The 18410-nt window shown below is 41.5% G+C and overlaps 3 protein-coding genes across 3 annotated transcripts; 2 read left to right on the top strand and 1 right to left on the bottom strand.

The window, feature by feature from the left end:
* Positions 1–7070: 7070 nt before the first annotated feature.
* LOC106675468 (histone H3) lies at positions 7071–7568 on the bottom strand. The gene has a single exon (XM_014410108.4). The coding sequence runs from the start codon at positions 7516–7518 to the stop codon at positions 7108–7110; it is 411 nt and encodes a 136-aa protein (XP_014265594.1). The 5' UTR covers positions 7519–7568; the 3' UTR covers positions 7071–7107.
* A 237-nt stretch (positions 7569–7805) lies between these two features.
* LOC106675469 (histone H2A-like) lies at positions 7806–8528 on the top strand. The gene has a single exon (XM_014410109.4). It carries the CDS (start codon positions 7862–7864, stop codon positions 8246–8248), a length of 387 nt encoding a protein of 128 aa, XP_014265595.1. The 5' UTR covers positions 7806–7861; the 3' UTR covers positions 8249–8528.
* A 7251-nt stretch (positions 8529–15779) lies between these two features.
* On the top strand, positions 15780–16638 carry LOC106675751 (histone H2A-like). The gene is made up of 2 exons (XM_076876177.1): positions 15780–15826; positions 15986–16638. The coding sequence occupies exons 1-2, from the start codon at positions 15780–15782 to the stop codon at positions 16356–16358; spliced, it is 420 nt and encodes a 139-aa protein (XP_076732292.1). The 3' UTR covers positions 16359–16638.
* The last annotated feature ends 1772 nt before the right edge of the window (positions 16639–18410 follow it).

The raw sequence follows: 18410 nt of genomic DNA, 5'->3' as shown, positions 1-18410 counted from the left end.
TTAGTGATGGGATTTCTGGCTCTTGTTAGAGACCCGGCTCTTCGGGTTATTTTGTTGCTGTAATTTATTATTAGCAATAATATAAAACTATGCACAAAAGGAATTACTAACGTAAAAAAGTGGTTCTATTTATTTTTGTATATAAATATATGCGGTGGCTCCTAGAGACAAAACATGTACAAACTCCAAAACAAATTTCTAGTGTTAACTGAACTTCAAAAACAGAGCCACCTAGATCACTTAAATTACACAATTGAAAGCGTGTGTGTGTATGTGTATATATCTGAGCACAAGATCCATAGAGGCTGGGGTCTATCACACCAGGCAAGACCCCAGGTGCAGGCTGTATAAAGATGTCCCAGAGACAATCCAGCACATAACAGCAGGGTGCAAGATTGCTAGCAGGCAAGGCATACATGGAGCGCCATAACCAAGTGGCCGGCATAGTGTACAGGAACATCTGTGCCGAGTATAACCCGGAAGTCCCGAGGTCAAAATGGGAGATGCCCCCAAGGGTGGTGCAGAATGACCGAGCTAAGATCCTGTGGGACTTCCAGATACAGACGGACAAAATGGTGGTGGCTAACCAACCGGACATAGTGGTGGTGGTAGATAAACAGAAGAAGACGGCCGTAGTGATCGATGTAGCGGTTCCGAATGACAGCAATATCAGGAAGAAGGAACACGAGAAGCTGGAGAAATACCAAGGGCTCAGAGAAGAGCTCGAGAGGATGTGGAGGGTGAAGGTAACAGTGGTCCCCGTGGTAATCGGAGCACTAGGTGCGGTGACTCCCAAGCTAGGCGAGTGGCTCCAGCAGATCCCGGGAATAACATCGGAGATCTCTGTCCAGAAGAGCGCAGTCCTGGGAACAGCTGAGATACTGCGCAGGACCCTCAAGCTCCCAGGCCTCTGGTAGAGGACCCGAGCTTGGAGGATAAACCGCCCGCAGGGGCGTGCTGGGTGTTTTATATATGTATATGTATATATATATGTATATGCATGTATATTCAATTCAATTCAATTTTATTTATATAGCGCCAAATCACAACATAAGTCGCCTCAAGGCGCTTCATAGATACAGAGGAAAAACCCAACAATCATATGACCCCCTATGAGCAAGCACTTTGGCAACAGTGGGAAGGAAAAACTCCCTTTTAACAGGAAGAAACCTCCGGCAGAACCAGGCTCAGGGAGGGGCGGCCACCTGCTGCGACCGGTTGGGGTGAGAGAAGGAAGACAGGATAAAAGACATGCTGTGGAAGAGAGACAGAGGTTAATAACAGATATGATTCAATGCAGAGAGGTCTGTTAATACATAGTGAGCGAGAAAGGTGACTGGAAAGGAAAAACTCAATGCATCATGGGAATCCCCCGGCAGCCTATGTCTATTGCAGCATAACTAAGGGAGGATTCAGGGTCACCTGGTCCAGCCCTAACTATATGCTTTAGCAAAAAGGAAAGTTTTAAGCCTAATCTTGAAAGTAGAGATAGTGTCTGTCTCCTGAATCCAAACTGGAAGCTGGTTCCACAGAAGAGGGGCCTGAAAACTGAAGGCTCTCCCTCCCATTCTACTTTTAAATACTCTAGGAACAACAAGTAGGCCTGCAGAGCGAGAGCGAAGTGCTCTAATAGGGTGATATGGTACTACAAGGTCATTAAGATAAGATGGGGCCTGATTATTTAAGACCTTGTATGTTAGGAGCAGGATTTTGAATTCAATTCTGGATTTAACAGGAAGCCAATGAAGGGAAGCCAAAACAGGAGAAATATGCTCTCTCTTTCTAGTCCCTGTCAGTACTCTTGCTGCAGCATTTTGGATTAGCTGAAGGCTTTTCAGTGAGTTTTTTGGACATCCTGATAATAATGAATTACAGTAGTCCAGCCTGGAAGTAATAAATGCATGAACTAGTTTTTCAGCGTCACTCTGAGACAGGATATTTCTAATTTTAGAGATGCTGCGCAAATGGAAGAACGCAGTCTTACATATTTGTTTAATATGTGCATTGAAGGACATGTCCTGGTCAAAAATGACTCCAAGGTTCCTCACAGCGTTACTGGAGGCCAAGGTAATGCCATCCAGGGTAAGAATCTGGTTAGATACCATATTTCTAGGCTTTTCAGGGCCAAGTACAATAACCTCAGTTTTATCTGAATTAAGAAGCAGAAAGTTAGCGGCCATCCAGGTCTTTATGTCTGTAAGACATTCCTGCAGTTTAACTAATTGGTGTGCGTTATCTGGCTTCATGGACAGATAGAGCTGGGTGTCATCTGCATAGCAGTGAAAATGTATGCTATGTCTTCTAATGATACTGCCTAAGGGAAGCATGTATAATGTAAACAGAATTGGTCCTAGCACTGAACCCTGTGGAACTCCATAATTAACCTCAGTGTGTGAAGAGGACTCTCCATTTACATGAACAAATTGGAGTCTATTAGATAGATATGATACAAACCACTGCAGCGCAGTACCTGTAATACCTGCAGCATGTTCTAATCGCTCTAATAGGATATTATGGTCGACAGTATCGAATGCTGCACTAAGGTCTAGCAGGACAAGCACAGAGATGAGTCCACTGTCAGAGGCCATAAGAAGATCATTTGTAACCTTCACTAAAGCTGTTTCTGTGCTGTGATGAGCTCTGAAACCTGACTGAAACGCTTCAAATAAACCATTCCTCTGCAGATGATCTGTTAGCTGTTTGACAACTACTCTTTCAAGGATTTTTGATATGAAAGGAAGGTTGGAGATTGGCCTATAATTAGCTAAGACTGCTGGGTCTAGAGATGGCTTTTTGAGTAAAGGTTTAACTACAGCTAGCTTGAAGGCCTGTGGTACATAGCCGATCATTAGAGATAGGTTGATTATATTTAAGATCGAAGAATTAATTAATGGCAGGACTTCTTTGAGCAGTTTTGTAGGAATGGGGTCTAAAAGACACGTTGATGGTTTGGAGGAAGTAATTATTGAAGTTAACTCAGAAAGATCAATTAGAGAAAAAGAGTCTAACTTAACATCAATGGTACTAAGAGTAGCTGTAGATAATATTACATCTGTGGGATGATTACTGGTAATTTTTTCTCTAATGATAAAGATTTTATTTGTGAAGAAGTTCATGAAGTCATTACTAGTTAACGTTAAAGGGATTGTTGGCTCAAAAGAGCTCTGACTTTTTGTCAGCCTGGCTACAGTGCTGAAGAGAAATCTGGGGTTGTTCTTATTTTCTTCAATCAGTGATGAATAGTAAGATGTTCTGGCTTTGCGGAGGGCTTTCTTATAAAGCAGCAAACTATTTCTCCAGGCTAAATGATGATCCTCTAAATTTGTGACACGCCATTTCCTCTCCAGATTACGAGTCATCTGCTTTAGGGTACGTGTTTGAGAATTATACCACGGAGTCAGGTACTTCTGATTAGAGACCTTAGTTTTCACAGGAGCTACAGTATCCAGAGTCGTACGTAGTGAGGAGGTGAAATTATTAACAAGATAATCGACCTCTGTTGGGGTAGTGTTCAGATAGCTGCTCTGCTCTATGTTGGTACAGGGCATTGAAGATGATAACAGTGGGTGGATTATATTCTTAAACTTAGTTACAGCGCTTTCAGAAAGACATCTACTTTGATAAAGTCTACTCTCCACCGCTGTGTAATCAATTATTGTAAATGTAAATGTTATCAGGAAATGATCAGACAGGAGAGGGTTTTCAGGAAACACTGTTAAATGTTCAGTTTCTATGCCATATGTTAAAACAAGATCTAGAGTGTGATTAAAGTGGTGGGTGGGTTCTTTTACATTTTGAGAGAAACCAATTGAGTCTAATAACAGATTAAATGCCATGTTGAGGCTGTCATTTTTAGCATCTACATGGATGTTAAAATCACCCACAATAATTATTTTATCTGAGCTCAGAACTAAATTAGATATAAAGTCTGAGAAATCAGACAGAAACTCTGTGTAAGGCCCAGGTGGACGATAGATGATAACAAGTAAGACTGGTTTCTGAGTTTTACAGCTGGGGTGGACGAGGCTAAGCATCAGGCTTTCAAATGAATTAAAAGTCTGTCTTGGTCTTTCATTAATTGATAGGCTGGTGTGAAAAATTGCTGCCACACCGCCCCCTCGGCTTGTGCTTCGAGATTTCTGGTAGTTAGAATGACTCGGGGGTGTTGATTCATTTAAACTAACATAATCATCCTGCTGCAACCAGGTTTCTGTAAGGTAGAGTAAATCAATTTGTTGATCAATTATTAAGTCATGTACTAACAGAGACTTGGAGGAGAGAGACCTAATATTTAATAATCCACATTTCACTGTTTTACTCTTTGGTTCAGATGTGGATACTTTATTGTTCTTTCTTTGTAATTGTTTATGTTTAAGTTGTTTGTTGCTGGTTTTTAGTTTGTTTTTTGTCTGTTTGGGAGCCGACACAGTCTCTATGGAGATGTTTTGTTTTGTTTTTTTTTGGGGGGGGGGGGGGGGGGGGGGGGTAGCAGGAGGAGAGAAGCTGCAGAGGGGCGTGTAAGACTGCAACTCTGCTTCCTGGTCCCAACTCTGGATAGTCATATTTTGGGGGGTTTAATAAATTTGTCCATATTTCTAGAAATGAGAGCTGCTCCATCCAAAGTGGGATGGATGCCGTCTCTCCTAACAAGACCAGGTTTCCTCCAGAAGGTTTGCCAATTATCTATGAAGCCCACATCGTTTCTGGGACACCACTCAGACAGCCAGCAATTTAAGGAGAACATGCGGCTAAACATGTCACTCCTGGTCTGATTGGGGAGGGGACCAGAGAAAACGACAGAGTCCGACATTGTTTTGGCAAAGTTGCACACCGATTCAATATTGATTTTAGTGACCTCCGATTGGCGTAACCGGGTGTCATTACTGCCGACGTGAATTATGATCTTACTGAATTTACGTAAGATCACATGTATGTATATATATATATATATATATATATATATATATATATATATATATATATATATATATATATATACAACAACTGAGATAATTCATCCACAATACGAGGTCAGTCATTCATATACTGCTGCATGGGCTGGGCTGTAGTTACATCATAAGGGTTTAAAAATTGAGCTTTAAAATGATTGGCAGTAATAAAAGCCGAGGAAGGCCAACAGTGATCACTGACTGTTTTTAGGAGCTTTTTGAGATTAAATAGAAGAAAATACATAACATTAAACATGTTAACAACACAAAAGCCATATTGAACACAGACTACTTTAGGCCCGGAAGCAGGATTCGTCACGTCATCACTTAAAGACTGGCTACCTTTCTAATGTGAAGTTGTTGTCCCTTTCTCAGTCTTCTTGGCCTGCATGTTGGGCAGCACACCACCCTGAGCGATCGTCACTCAGCCCAGCAGCTTGTTCAGCTCTTCATCGTTGCGAACGGCCAGCTGCAGGTGGCGGGGGACGATTCTGGCAAGAGCATAGATTTGGTTTTGGCATTGGTGGGGGACGGATGATTCAACCACCGAACACTGCCCTGCTTTTGTCTTTGCTTCTTGATAAAAAGAGGAGAAATATACTTGCCTACATATGCTGTTCTACATGATTTTAAACCATTTAAAAGTACAATTCATAGTTTTATATGTGAATTATATAATGTCAAATTACTATTAAACAAATGACTAAGAATTGTAGACTTTAGTTTACTTCAGCCATATTCCATCATAGTAAATCAGGTATCATACAAAATAAAATTAGCTTCAAATACAGTGATGACAATAAAAGAATATGACTTTAAGGACTTAACAACATTACTTCAGTTATAATACACCAACATCTCTTATACATTAGCACTAAGGGAACACTGAATGACCTGGTGGTTTTTGTCCATAAAACTACTCATCTAAGATTACCACAAAGTAAAAGATCTCTCAGCAACATTGTGCAACATTTTATGCACACTATTGCCCCTATCAAATAAGTGAGCTGGGATTTTTTTATTCTAAACATGAACTCCTGTTACAGCAACAGACATGGATTACTGGTGCCCCACACAACAACTCAATGTCCACTATGTGAAGGAGCCAAACACATGCCTGCTCCTCTCGTTAACTGAGATAAACTGCTGGCATATTGGTTTTATATACTGTCCAGTCTCTCCTGGTGAACATGGCCTACAGTAGCATTGTTTAATCTCATTTGAGTCATTGTTGATCTCGTTTTTAGTCTTGTGAGAGCACTGAAGCTTCTTTCAGCCTCAGCCGAGGATACTGGGATGACTAAAAGCAGCCTGACAATTGTCACGATAATAAATACTAGTTAATCTATAGCACCAAATCATCAGTCAGTCACCCGTGACCTCGCCTCTTCACCTCAGTCCGAGCTACAACATGGCAGAGCTGCCTCTGTCACCTAATAAATAACAGGGAGACATTCCAAATACATGCAGTCACACATGTGCTTCAAAAACAGTAATGAACCACCAAGTCATCCTCCAATTTCACCTGTGATCTTGTATCACCATTACTCTCTGTTGGTTCTTCTATCACCTGACAAATAGGACATACATGACAATAAGAATAAAATGGGTAGCTGCTTCAGTGTTTCTGTCACTTTGTGTAGATCTTGACTCATCAGTAATGTTTGTAGGGTGAGTGCATTTTTAAAACAGTTTGTGCAAACTGCACTACAAGGTGGAATATTTGCAGAAGCATGACGACCTCATGATATTTTGTCTCAAAAATTAACCCTATGACTATGTCAGTACCATTAGGATGAAATTGTGTCACCAACATTTTAACATTAGACATAAATTTAACAGCCTCTGTACACTAATGTTAACATGTTAGGCTTACTGGCATGTCCATAGTATTTATAAAAAAAAAATAAAAAAAAAGTAAATAAGTAAAGGAGGGAGACATTTAAGGATAGAACAATTCATGCTAAAAATTAATGAAGCATTTTTGTAACTGAAGTCAGTGATTTCCACGTTCATGCCGACTGTAGTTTCTGGTATAGAAAGAGCATGAAGATTAAAGTGTGACTATAATATTGATGTAATAGTAAGAAAGGAGCGAGCTCTTGGTGGGAGGGAGGTGGCTCTGAAAAGAGCCGTTGTTTGTAGGTGAGCGAGTAGCTTAAGCTCTCTCTCCGCGGATGCGGCGAGCCAGCTGGATGTCTTTGGGCATGATGGTGACCCGCTTGGCGTGGATGGCGCACAGGTTTGTGTCCTCGAAGAGACCGACCAGGTAAGCCTCACTGGCCTCTTGCAGAGCCATAACGGCAGAGCTCTGGAAGCGCAGGTCGGTCTTGAAGTCCTGAGCGATCTCGCGGACCAGGCGCTGGAAGGGCAGCTTGCGGATGAGCAGCTCGGTGGATTTCTGGTAACGGCGGATCTCGCGCAGAGCCACGGTACCGGGCCTGTAACGGTGAGGCTTCTTGACGCCTCCGGTGGCCGGGGCGCTCTTACGGGCAGCCTTAGTGGCGAGCTGCTTCCTGGGGGCTTTGCCGCCAGTAGACTTGCGAGCGGTCTGCTTGGTTCTTGCCATTGTTTCTCACTTTTCTTTTCCTGTGTTAAGGGCAGATTTTGTAGCAAACAGAGGAGACTCGCTGCTCTTAAACTGTGTGTGTCTGTGACGCGGTGCCTCCCCGGCTCATGATTGGTGAGGGGCTCCACGTGGTGCTCAGCACCGTTCAGAGGAGCACCGCCCCGCCTCGGTGTGTGCTTCTCATTGGAGAAAAGTGCATTGTAATTGCGCGCTGCCGCAAGCCTCTCTGCGATTGGTGCGTGACGAAGCTGCGCGCGCTCTGCGGAAATATAAGCGAGGCTTTGAGCCGATCAGGCCACATTTCTTTTGAGTGTTGATACTACGAAGAGAAGAACCTGTCAAAATGAGTGGACGCGGAAAGACTGGAGGCAAAGCCAGAGCTAAGGCCAAGACTCGCTCATCCCGTGCCGGGCTTCAGTTCCCCGTGGGTCGTGTCCACAGACTGCTGCGCAAAGGCAACTATGCGGAGCGTGTGGGAGCTGGCGCCCCCGTTTACCTGGCAGCTGTGCTCGAGTACCTGACCGCTGAGATCTTGGAGCTGGCTGGCAACGCGGCCCGCGACAACAAGAAGACTCGTATCATCCCACGTCACCTGCAGCTGGCTGTGCGCAACGACGAGGAGCTCAACAAACTCCTGGGGGGAGTCACCATCGCTCAAGGTGGTGTGCTGCCCAACATCCAGGCTGTGCTGCTGCCCAAGAAGACCGAGAAGCCCGCCAAGGCCAAGTAAATGCAAAGCGTTCAGCTTCACCAAAAAACGGCTCTTTTAAGAGCCACACACACCTATCTGAGCAAACCTCCTTCTTGCTGTTACTGTCTGTAACTGGGATATGTAGATTATGCATCTTGATTTATTTTGAAATGTACGTTCATTCATATCACCTTACATGGTCAGGGACTGAAATCCACCTTCAAAATATACTATCATGAGTGCTTAAGCAGTGTTTGTTTTATTCACAAGAATAGAGGGTCTTAGTATAAAGTCAAAATTAAAAAAAGTCAAAAGCTCTCAGTCTCTCCTGCTGTGTGGTTAAGGCTCATGCCTTGTTCAACCTCATTTACATTAGGGATCAGCTGTTAAGCGCTGCTGCAGGGTGCAGCTGGGCTACCGGCAGACAGACCCTACATCCCCAGTGAGGGAAGGAAACGGGTGATGTCTCCCGAGGACACCTCGGATAAAGTACAAGAGATACAATCAGTGCTTTGTCAGTGTTTACTCAGCAGTCAAGGACAGCAATATTTGCATAGTATTTTTACTGACATGTAGTGCACATATGTTTTGGGCAAAAACATTTTTGAATATTAAAATATGAACATTTGTAACAAAAAATTGACAAATTAGCCAGTTCCAATGTAAAACTTTATCTGCCTATTTAAAAAAAAAAAAGAAAAAGAAAAAAAAAAGAAGATAATCTTCTCACAAACTGGTGTTTGATTTTGAAACAGGAAAAAAGTGGGGAAACAACTGAAAAGACTAACATTTGAATAAAACCTGAAAGCAAGTAAATACTTTCTATGCTGCCTTATGGTAAACTTTGGTAATATTGATAAAGAACAACACTGGCTGACGATGAAATACAGTCAGCTGGCATGGTGACACTGCCAGTATTAACCTGCAGGGCTGGACTGGGACAGAAAATCGGGCATTTTGACTACAGACCGGCCCACCAGGTATTAAAGCCATAAAGCCTTTGAATGAAAACAAACGCTGTTGTGACAGTGATGTACACTGTCTTGTTGGTATATGTATGATTTCTATACATTTGACATCAGATAAAAACTTTGGTTGTAAGATTTAGATAATTATTTAATAAAAGCGAGATATTTTAAATGAGAATAAGAAAGAAAAGTATTTCTTTGTGCCCCCCTCTCCCTGTTAATTCCCTACCTGGCCCCCTGGCATAACTTTGCTAGATCCGCACCTGCACAGTTACCAGCTGTCAGCTACCTAAAAAAGGATCCTGGTGTTATTTGTCTCTCAGAAACAGCTCATAACTTCCCTTCAACTCATTCATGTCACCTAAAAGGTAAACCTGTTTCTCCATCACAGCTCTGATGATTCAGTAAGGACATCTCCTGGTTTCATCTTCATGTTTCCCTCTCACCACATATCCAAACCGACATCATGACCAGCAGCTTTACAGCTGTGGCTCCAGCAAACATCAGCTGATACTGGAAATTAATATTAAATAAATTCTAACAACAGCTGATCAAGCTTAAACGTGCTGCTGTTGTTTAGCGCGACATCTGCTGGTTTCCTCTTTCTGGCACAAAGTGGGCGATAAACAAACAAGAGAGAAAAGCTGATCAGCTCATCATTGATCAGTTTCATGATTGAAGTAGCAACAGAAGAGGGAGGGGGGAGATGAGAGAAGAGGCAGCTGTGCAGCGTAAACACACAGAATAAATCCAGCTTTGTCTTTTTCCATTCTAGCTAAAGTTCGGGACAAACTGCGTCTCTTCTCAGCTCAATACCAAACGCATAATATTTTCTCTGAATGAGGGACCATTCCATTTTTAAGGAGCCGTTGGCAACTCTACTAACTAACTAACCTTATGAATAAAATAAAGTTCACTATCAGTAACATCATAGCAACTGAACAGCTGTACAGAAACTCCGTCATGCTAGCTCGGGCAGTATGAGTTATTGCAACTGACGGTAAAAAGTCAGCACAACAAAAATAAACTCCACCTAAACTTAGTTTATATCTGACCCAGATAGACTGCAGGTCATAACTTCTTACCTGAAGTTCAGTTCACCTGACACTCGGACTGGCGGCTGCCTCGGGTCTCTCCTCCTCCTGCCTCCCCTTCCCTCATCCACCTGCTGGCCTCTGTGGAAGCTCCGCCATAGCCACCACCAAACAACTGAGTTATTTTTACACATCGACCTGCATCTGGCCAATCCACCACCTCTCATTGTTCATGCCCTTAATAAAATTGTTCATGCCCAACCTCAATGCTCATCTTACTAATTTAGAATAAATAGGATAACACTAATTATTAGCTTCATAACTATGACTGTAGACACTCATCATGGTTCACTCGCTTGATAATTAAAACTGTTTCTACGCTCATGGAAACGGACAACACGTGGTACATGACACATATGGCAAGATCACAAACCTTGTCAAACACAATAGGAAATCATAACATGAGGAGCGGGACAGGTGGAGTTCTTTGGTGCTGCAGGAACTATCCAGGTACAGAGGGAGGAAAATGTGGAGCTGTTTGCGACATGTTCAGCACTGCTACTGAATTCGGGACATTTTGCAAAGTCACTTACGTCTACGCTTAGGTTTGTGTCTATTGTGAGTACAATAAAACAATGATTACAATACAATGTACTTAGGTTTGCTTAGATGATAGGGGGCAGCTGGAGATCAGAGGAACAGAAAATGATTCGTAAGTGTTGATTTTGTTAGAATGACTTTGTCAACCCCTGTTTTAAGGACAATAGTGGATTTGTGTGCTCGAAGCATTTCATGCGACCTTAAAGCTCTCAAGAAGGACATTGAGTTGCTGAACCCTGACCTCTAACGTGCCAAATCAGTTGGCTTATCTATAAACTTTTTCCTTTGAGTGTCGATACTACGAAGAAAAGAACCTGTCAAAATGAGTGGGCGCGGAAAGACCGGAGGAATTGGTTATTAGTTATGTAATCATGCCCCCGTATGCCCCATTATCGTTTGCTTCAAACTTCAGCAATTTATGGGTGAGACTCAAGTACATCGGAGACGGGGACCCCCCGACCCGTGATTATGTTGCTGAAGAGCTGATATTGCAAACATCATGGCTGAATGTGCAGGACATATACTCCTTCATTGCTCTCCCCAGTAAACGGGATTTTGAGCTGTGTTTCACCGAAGAGGCACCCTTACGTCGCTTCTTAGAGATCTCCCTTTCCAACGCATCACATCCGAAATGGAAAGACTGGCAAGTGGAGTCTTCTGTCCAGGTAGAGGTAGTGACTCTTGTTGTTAAGTTCTGGACTGGAAGGATTCCAGACCAAGATATCGAGTTATATCTTAAAAGGTATTGCGAGATTCTTCAACCCCCAGTCAAGCCAGTGGATAAATTCGGATTCTGGTATGGAGTCCGAAAATACAAAGTTCGGATGCGTAGAGACGAAGCTGGACATATAATTTCTATTCCGAATTCCATCTCGTTGGGCCCCTACAATGGCAGGATTATTTATCCGGGCCAATCGGTGAGGTGTTTCATCTGCCAAGGTCCAGACCACCAAGCGAGAGAATGCCCCACTGTCAAATGTTGGAAATGTGGTGAGCTGGGCCACAAGGCTAAAATTTGCCAAAACGAAAGTGAGTGCTCCCTCTGTGGTGCGAAAGGACACACTTTCTTTAAATGCCCCAAGTCTTTTGTGAATATACTTAAATCTTCCCAACAACCTCGACCTTCTGCCACCATGGATTTCCCTTCTTTGGTGGACCCTTCCCAAGTCTTGGATCCCCCTGTGAATGACCAGGTGAGAGAGCCCCCTCCCTCTACTCCTCCCCACCTTCCTCCGACAACTACCTCACTGTCACTCCCAGTTTCGCCTGGATTGGACAATCCACAAGTGGATGAACAGGATACCCAGTCTAGCCCTGTTCAAAATGAGTTACCATCTCCACTGTCTCAGTCAAGTAAAAAAAGCGACGAGAGTGATGAAGAGCTAGATGGTAACCTAATCATAGAGACATCGGATGGTGAAGAAATTGACAGCGAGCAGACACCTGAGGACGACGGAGATAGCGAGGACCATGGATCCTTCCCTCTCTCAGAGGCGGCATCTCTGGCTCTTGCTTCGCTGCCCGGGGAAACGAAAGTAAAACGGAAGATCTTCTTTAGTGGAAGTCACCCGGCCCTCAACGAGCTCGTCAACGAGGATACGAGAGGAAGCAGAAAAAGGAGCGTTTCTGCTTCTAGCTCTGGAAGAGATAAGCGGAAGGATAATAGACCAAGTCCTCCGTGAGTAATATTTCTGAGATGGTCTCTCCTTTAGTAAACCTATGAGTAACATCAAAATAATAACATTTAATGTCAGAGGTCTCCAATCAGATAAGAGCAGGAAAAGGAAGGTTGATTTCTTAAAAAGACTTGATTATGATATTCTGTGCCTTCAAGAGATGAGATTAAAGACACACGTAGATGTATGTGAATTAAATAAAATGTGGAACACTGCCCATTCAATAATATCGATAGGGGAAGACAGCTCTGACGGAGTGGGTATTTTCTTTAAAAAAGATGCGGTGAATATAATCAAAAGAAGAGACATAATACCGGGACGACTCCTCCTTGTTGATTGCTGTTATTACGGGCAAAGGTTGCGTATTATTAATGTTTATAATGCACCGGAACGAACGAAAAAGATACAATTGTTGAAAAAATTGAAGTATTTATTAGAGATTGGTTTTAATATAATTCTATGTGGAGATTTTAACATTGTTACTGAAGCAACTGACAGAATATCCAAGGTTGAATTTAGAGAACTGCGGGAAAGCAAATTGTTGGTTAAAGTCTGTAAGGAAGCAGCACTCCGTGATTTATACAGGCACTTGCATCCACATACCGTCCACTACACTAGATTCGATTCGTTAACTAAAACAAGGATTGATAGATTCTACATATCACATAATGTTCAAGGTCTGAAATATGACACTCTTTTAACAGACTTTTCTGATCATATGGTGGTTATAGCAACAGTGTCGTGTTGTCCCCATGAATTTTTGAACTATTGGAAATTGAATACATCCTTGTTAGCAGACGAGTTGCTTGTGTCCGAAGTTAAATCTGAAATTAGGAAAATATTACATCTTAAGATTTTTACTACTTCTTTCTCGGAACTTTGGGAGCTTCTTAAACGACGTATGTGTCAATTTTTTAAATTTAAAGCAAGAGAATTAAATCATGCAAAGAATGTAAAATATAACGAAGATGTGTGTAGATATATATATTTAAGAAATAAGAAGGAGAAGGAAGAGGAGGAGGAAAATCAAATGATGTCTCTTAAAGAGGACATTGATCGAATCAATAGAGAAGTTTTATTTAATATGTTGCGACGTACTGACTTTCACGGGAACAGTGATTATATGATTTTTAATAATCAAAAGAAAAGTCGGAATGACTTTATTGTCTCAATTAAGGATAAACATGGAAAGTCAGTTTTTAAAGAAGAGGGGAAAAGACAAGTGATTAGAGACTATTGTTCGGAGATGTTTTCATCCATAGTTACAAACAGCGACGCTATTAACAATTTTTTGAGTGAGGTTGAACCATTAGATTCTGTCATTTATGAAACTTTGACTGGAAAAATTAAAAGAGAGGAAGTGGAGTCAGTAATTAACCAACTTAGTACCGATAAAACACCTGGTCTGGATGGACTCCCCTCTGAATTTTACAAAACTGTGAGTAAAGAACTGTCTGAATTGTTAACTCAGTACTTTAATGAAGGAATAGAAAGAGAAACAATGGGTAAATCGTTTTATGAAGGAGTTATGTGTTTATTATATAAGAAAGGTGATAGAGAAGATATTAACAATTATAGGCAACTGACAATAATGAATGTAGATTATAAGATTTTTGCTAAAATAATTATGTCTAAACTAGAGGATGTATTAGATATTATCATTGAAAAAGAACAAACATGCGCAATTAAGGGACGATTGATGTGGGATAATTTAAGTATGTTAAGAGAAATTATTTATAATGGAAAGGATTCAGAACTCTGCATTTTAGGATTAGATCAAAGGAGGGCTTTTGATTCTGTTTCCCACTCTTATTTATGGAAAGTAATGAAAGCTTATAATTTTCCGGACCAATTTATTTCTATTATCCAATTGATTTATAAAAAGTCCCTAGTGCAAGTTAAGGTAAATGGAAAGCTCTCATCCCCTTTTAGTGCTGAGTGCGGGGTTAAACAAGGATGTCCTTTGAGTGCTGCGTTATATGTCCTTGCAATTAATCCCTTATTGAAAAGGATAAATGATGATAAACGGATCAAGGGATACGTCCTTGATAAATCCCTTAAAATCGCAGCTTTGGCGTATGCAGATGACGTGACGGTGATAATTAGAAACCAAAACGAGCTGTCTTCAGTTATGGAGATATTACACCACTACGAACAGGCATCAGGTGCCAAACTGAACCAAGACAAAACTGAAGGGGTGTGGCTTGGACATCCGACCAGACAACCTAAAATGATGATCTCTCTTTGTAGGGAGATTAAAATTCTGGGTATATGGATTGATAATACTGACTCTAGTTTACTAAATTGGAATAAGAAAGAAAATGAAATAAAAATGGAAATTATGAAATGGGAAAATAAAGATACAAATTATAAAACACGTATTAATATTGTAAAAACACACATAATTTCGAAACTTCTTTTCCTTGCCGCAATTTTTCCTCCCCCGAGAACAACTGTAATGAAAATAAGTAAGATGTGCATTAAATTTATCTGGGGATCCAATCGAGAAGTGACTAAGAGGAAATTTATGTACAAGAGTAGGAAACACGGGGGTTTGGGAGCCCCAGACTTAGAGATTGTTTTGCGAATTCCTTTTATAAAAATTACTCAAAGCGCAATTTCTCGGGGTGCCCCGTGGGTTCGAGGGAAAGAGGAATTGTGGCAAAAGAAAAGGGGCAGGGCCAGAGCGGGTGTTCCATACCACAGACTTATGTTCGGTGACTTATCAAGTCAATGGGAACATTATGGTTTAAATTTTCTCCAAGATAATACGAAAAATATTTATAAAAAAATTAATGAAACCAAAAATGAAGGTGTAATTCAATATAAGTATGCAAATGAAGATGAAAACCTTTCAATAGTTAAAAATATACAAGACAAACTATTATCTGAAAACATGAGAGACGTGGTATGGCTCATCTCGCTCGGGCGTCTCCCTGTGAGGGCGGTGGTACAATGGAGTTGTTTTGTTACCACCATGAAATGCCCTATGACAGGTTGTGATAAAGATGAGACCCTAGAACATCTCCTATTGGATTGTTATAGGACAACTGAGATCAGGCAGAAAATGACAGAAATTGGCTATGATGTGGATGTTAATATTAAAGCAGTTAAATATGGTTTGTTTAAAGAAAAAATGTGTGACGACAAAAGGAGACTCTTTTGGTTAGTAATGTGTGTAATAAACACACATATTTGGAAAACCCGTACCAAAGGAGTGTTAGAACAAAAGATGATAAGTAGTGATGTGGTGAGTAAACATATCATTACAGACCTTCGGAGAAGACGAACAATGGACCTGAAACTTGGGAAAGTTTTCCCCTGGAACGAATTAAAACTGTAAGTCTTGTGAGCGTTGTGTGGACTCAGATGCTAGATTTTCCTCCTTGTTTCTCCCTTTTGTATGTGCTCAAGGTTTTGTATATGTAATTGTATGTGTATGTGCATTTTATATGTAAACTTGTTTACTTTAAATAAAGTTTTAAAAAAAAAAAAAAGAAAGACTGGAGGCAAAGCCAGAGCTAAGGCCAAGACTCGCTCATCCCGTGCCGGGCTTCAGTTCCCCGTGGGTCGTGTCCACAGACTGCTGCGCAAAGGCAACTATGCGGAGCGTGTGGGAGCTGGCGCCCCCGTTTACCTGGCAGCTGTGCTCGAGTACCTGACCGCTGAGATCTTGGAGCTGGCTGGCAACGCGGCCCGCGACAACAAGAAGACTCGTATCATCCCACGTCACCTGCAGCTGGCTGTGCGCAACGACGAGGAGCTCAACAAACTCCTGGGGGGAGTCACCATCGCTCAAGGTGGTGTGCTGCCCAACATCCAGGCTGTGCTGCTGCCCAAGAAGACCGAGAAGCCCGCCAAGGCCAAGTAAATGCAAAGCGTTCAGCTTCACCAAAAAACGGCTCTTTTAAGAGCCACACACACCTATCTGAGCAAACCTCCTTCTTGCTGTTACTGTCTGTAACTGGGATATGTAGATTATGCATCTTGATTTATTTTGAAATGTACGTTCATTCATATCACCTTACATGGTCAGGGACTGAAATCCACCTTCAAAATATACTATCATGAGTGCTTAAGCAGTGTTTGTTTTATTCACAAGAATAGAGGGTCTTAGTATAAAGTCAAAATTAAAAAAAGTCAAAAGCTCTCAGTCTCTCCTGCTGTGTGGTTAAGGCTCATGCCTTGTTCAACCTCATTTACATTAGGGATCAGCTGTTAAGCGCTGCTGCAGGGTGCAGCTGGGCTACCGGCAGACAGACCCTACATCCCCAGTGAGGGAAGGAAACGGGTGATGTCTCCCGAGGACACCTCGGATAAAGTACAAGAGATACAATCAGTGCTTTGTCAGTGTTTACTCAGCAGTCAAGGACAGCAATATTTGCATAGTATTTTTACTGACATGTAGTGCACATATGTTTTGGGCAAAAACATTTTTGAATATTAAAATATGAACATTTGTAACAAAAAATTGACAAATTAGCCAGTTCCAATGTAAAACTTTATCTGCCTATTTAAAAAAAAAAAAGAAAAAGAAAAAAAAAAGAAGATAATCTTCTCACAAACTGGTGTTTGATTTTGAAACAGGAAAAAAGTGGGGAAACAACTGAAAAGACTAACATTTGAATAAAACCTGAAAGCAAGTAAATACTTTCTATGCTGCCTTATGGTAAACTTTGGTAATATTGATAAAGAACAACACTGGCTGACGATGAAATACAGTCAGCTGGCATGGTGACACTGCCAGTATTAACCTGCAGGGCTGGACTGGGACAGAAAATCGGGCATTTTGACTACAGACCGGCCCACCAGGTATTAAAGCCATAAAGCCTTTGAATGAAAACAAACGCTGTTGTGACAGTGATGTACACTGTCTTGTTGGTATATGTATGATTTCTATACATTTGACATCAGATAAAAACTTTGGTTGTAAGATTTAGATAATTATTTAATAAAAGCGAGATATTTTAAATGAGAATAAGAAAGAAAAGTATTTCTTTGTGCCCCCCTCTCCCTGTTAATTCCCTACCTGGCCCCCTGGCATAACTTTGCTAGATCCGCACCTGCACAGTTACCAGCTGTCAGCTACCTAAAAAAGGATCCTGGTGTTATTTGTCTCTCAGAAACAGCTCATAACTTCCCTTCAACTCATTCATGTCACCTAAAAGGTAAACCTGTTTCTCCATCACAGCTCTGATGATTCAGTAAGGACATCTCCTGGTTTCATCTTCATGTTTCCCTCTCACCACATATCCAAACCGACATCATGACCAGCAGCTTTACAGCTGTGGCTCCAGCAAACATCAGCTGATACTGGAAATTAATATTAAATAAATTCTAACAACAGCTGATCAAGCTTAAACGTGCTGCTGTTGTTTAGCGCGACATCTGCTGGTTTCCTCTTTCTGGCACAAAGTGGGCGATAAACAAACAAGAGAGAAAAGCTGATCAGCTCATCATTGATCAGTTTCATGATTGAAGTAGCAACAGAAGAGGGAGGGGGGAGATGAGAGAAGAGGCAGCTGTGCAGCGTAAACACACAGAATAAATCCAGCTTTGTCTTTTTCCATTCTAGCTAAAGTTCGGGACAAACTGCGTCTCTTCTCAGCTCAATACCAAACGCATAATATTTTCTCTGAATGAGGGACCATTCCATTTTTAAGGAGCCGTTGGCAACTCTACTAACTAACTAACCTTATGAATAAAATAAAGTTCACTATCAGTAACATCATAGCAACTGAACAGCTGTACAGAAACTCCGTCATGCTAGCTCGGGCAGTATGAGTTATTGCAACTGACGGTAAAAAGTCAGCACAACAAAAATAAACTCCACCTAAACTTAGTTTATATCTGACCCAGATAGACTGCAGGTCATAACTTCTTACCTGAAGTTCAGTTCACCTGACACTCGGACTGGCGGCTG

The sequence above is a fragment of the Maylandia zebra genome, linkage group LG17 (assembly GCF_041146795.1).
Source record: "Maylandia zebra isolate NMK-2024a linkage group LG17, Mzebra_GT3a, whole genome shotgun sequence".
Lineage (NCBI taxonomy): Eukaryota > Metazoa > Chordata > Actinopteri > Cichliformes > Cichlidae > Maylandia > Maylandia zebra.
The sequence above is the reverse complement of the archived record's forward strand: the minus strand, read 5'-3'. Positions and strand labels throughout refer to the sequence as shown.

Bases quoted from the DNA above. Each gene is read 5' to 3' on its own strand.
- LOC106675751 (XM_076876177.1), top strand. From the start codon at position 15,780: ATGGACCTGAAACTTGGGAAAGTTTTCCCCTGGAACGAATTAAAACT. The intron at 15,827-15,985 runs GTAAGTCTTGTG...AAAAAAAAAAAG, and splicing joins CCCTGGAACGAATTAAAACT to AAAGACTGGAGGCAAAGCCA.
- LOC106675468 (XM_014410108.4), bottom strand. From the start codon at position 7,518: ATGGCAAGAACCAAGCAGACCGCTCGCAAGTCTACTGGCGGCAAAGCC.
- LOC106675469 (XM_014410109.4), top strand. From the start codon at position 7,862: ATGAGTGGACGCGGAAAGACTGGAGGCAAAGCCAGAGCTAAGGCCAAG.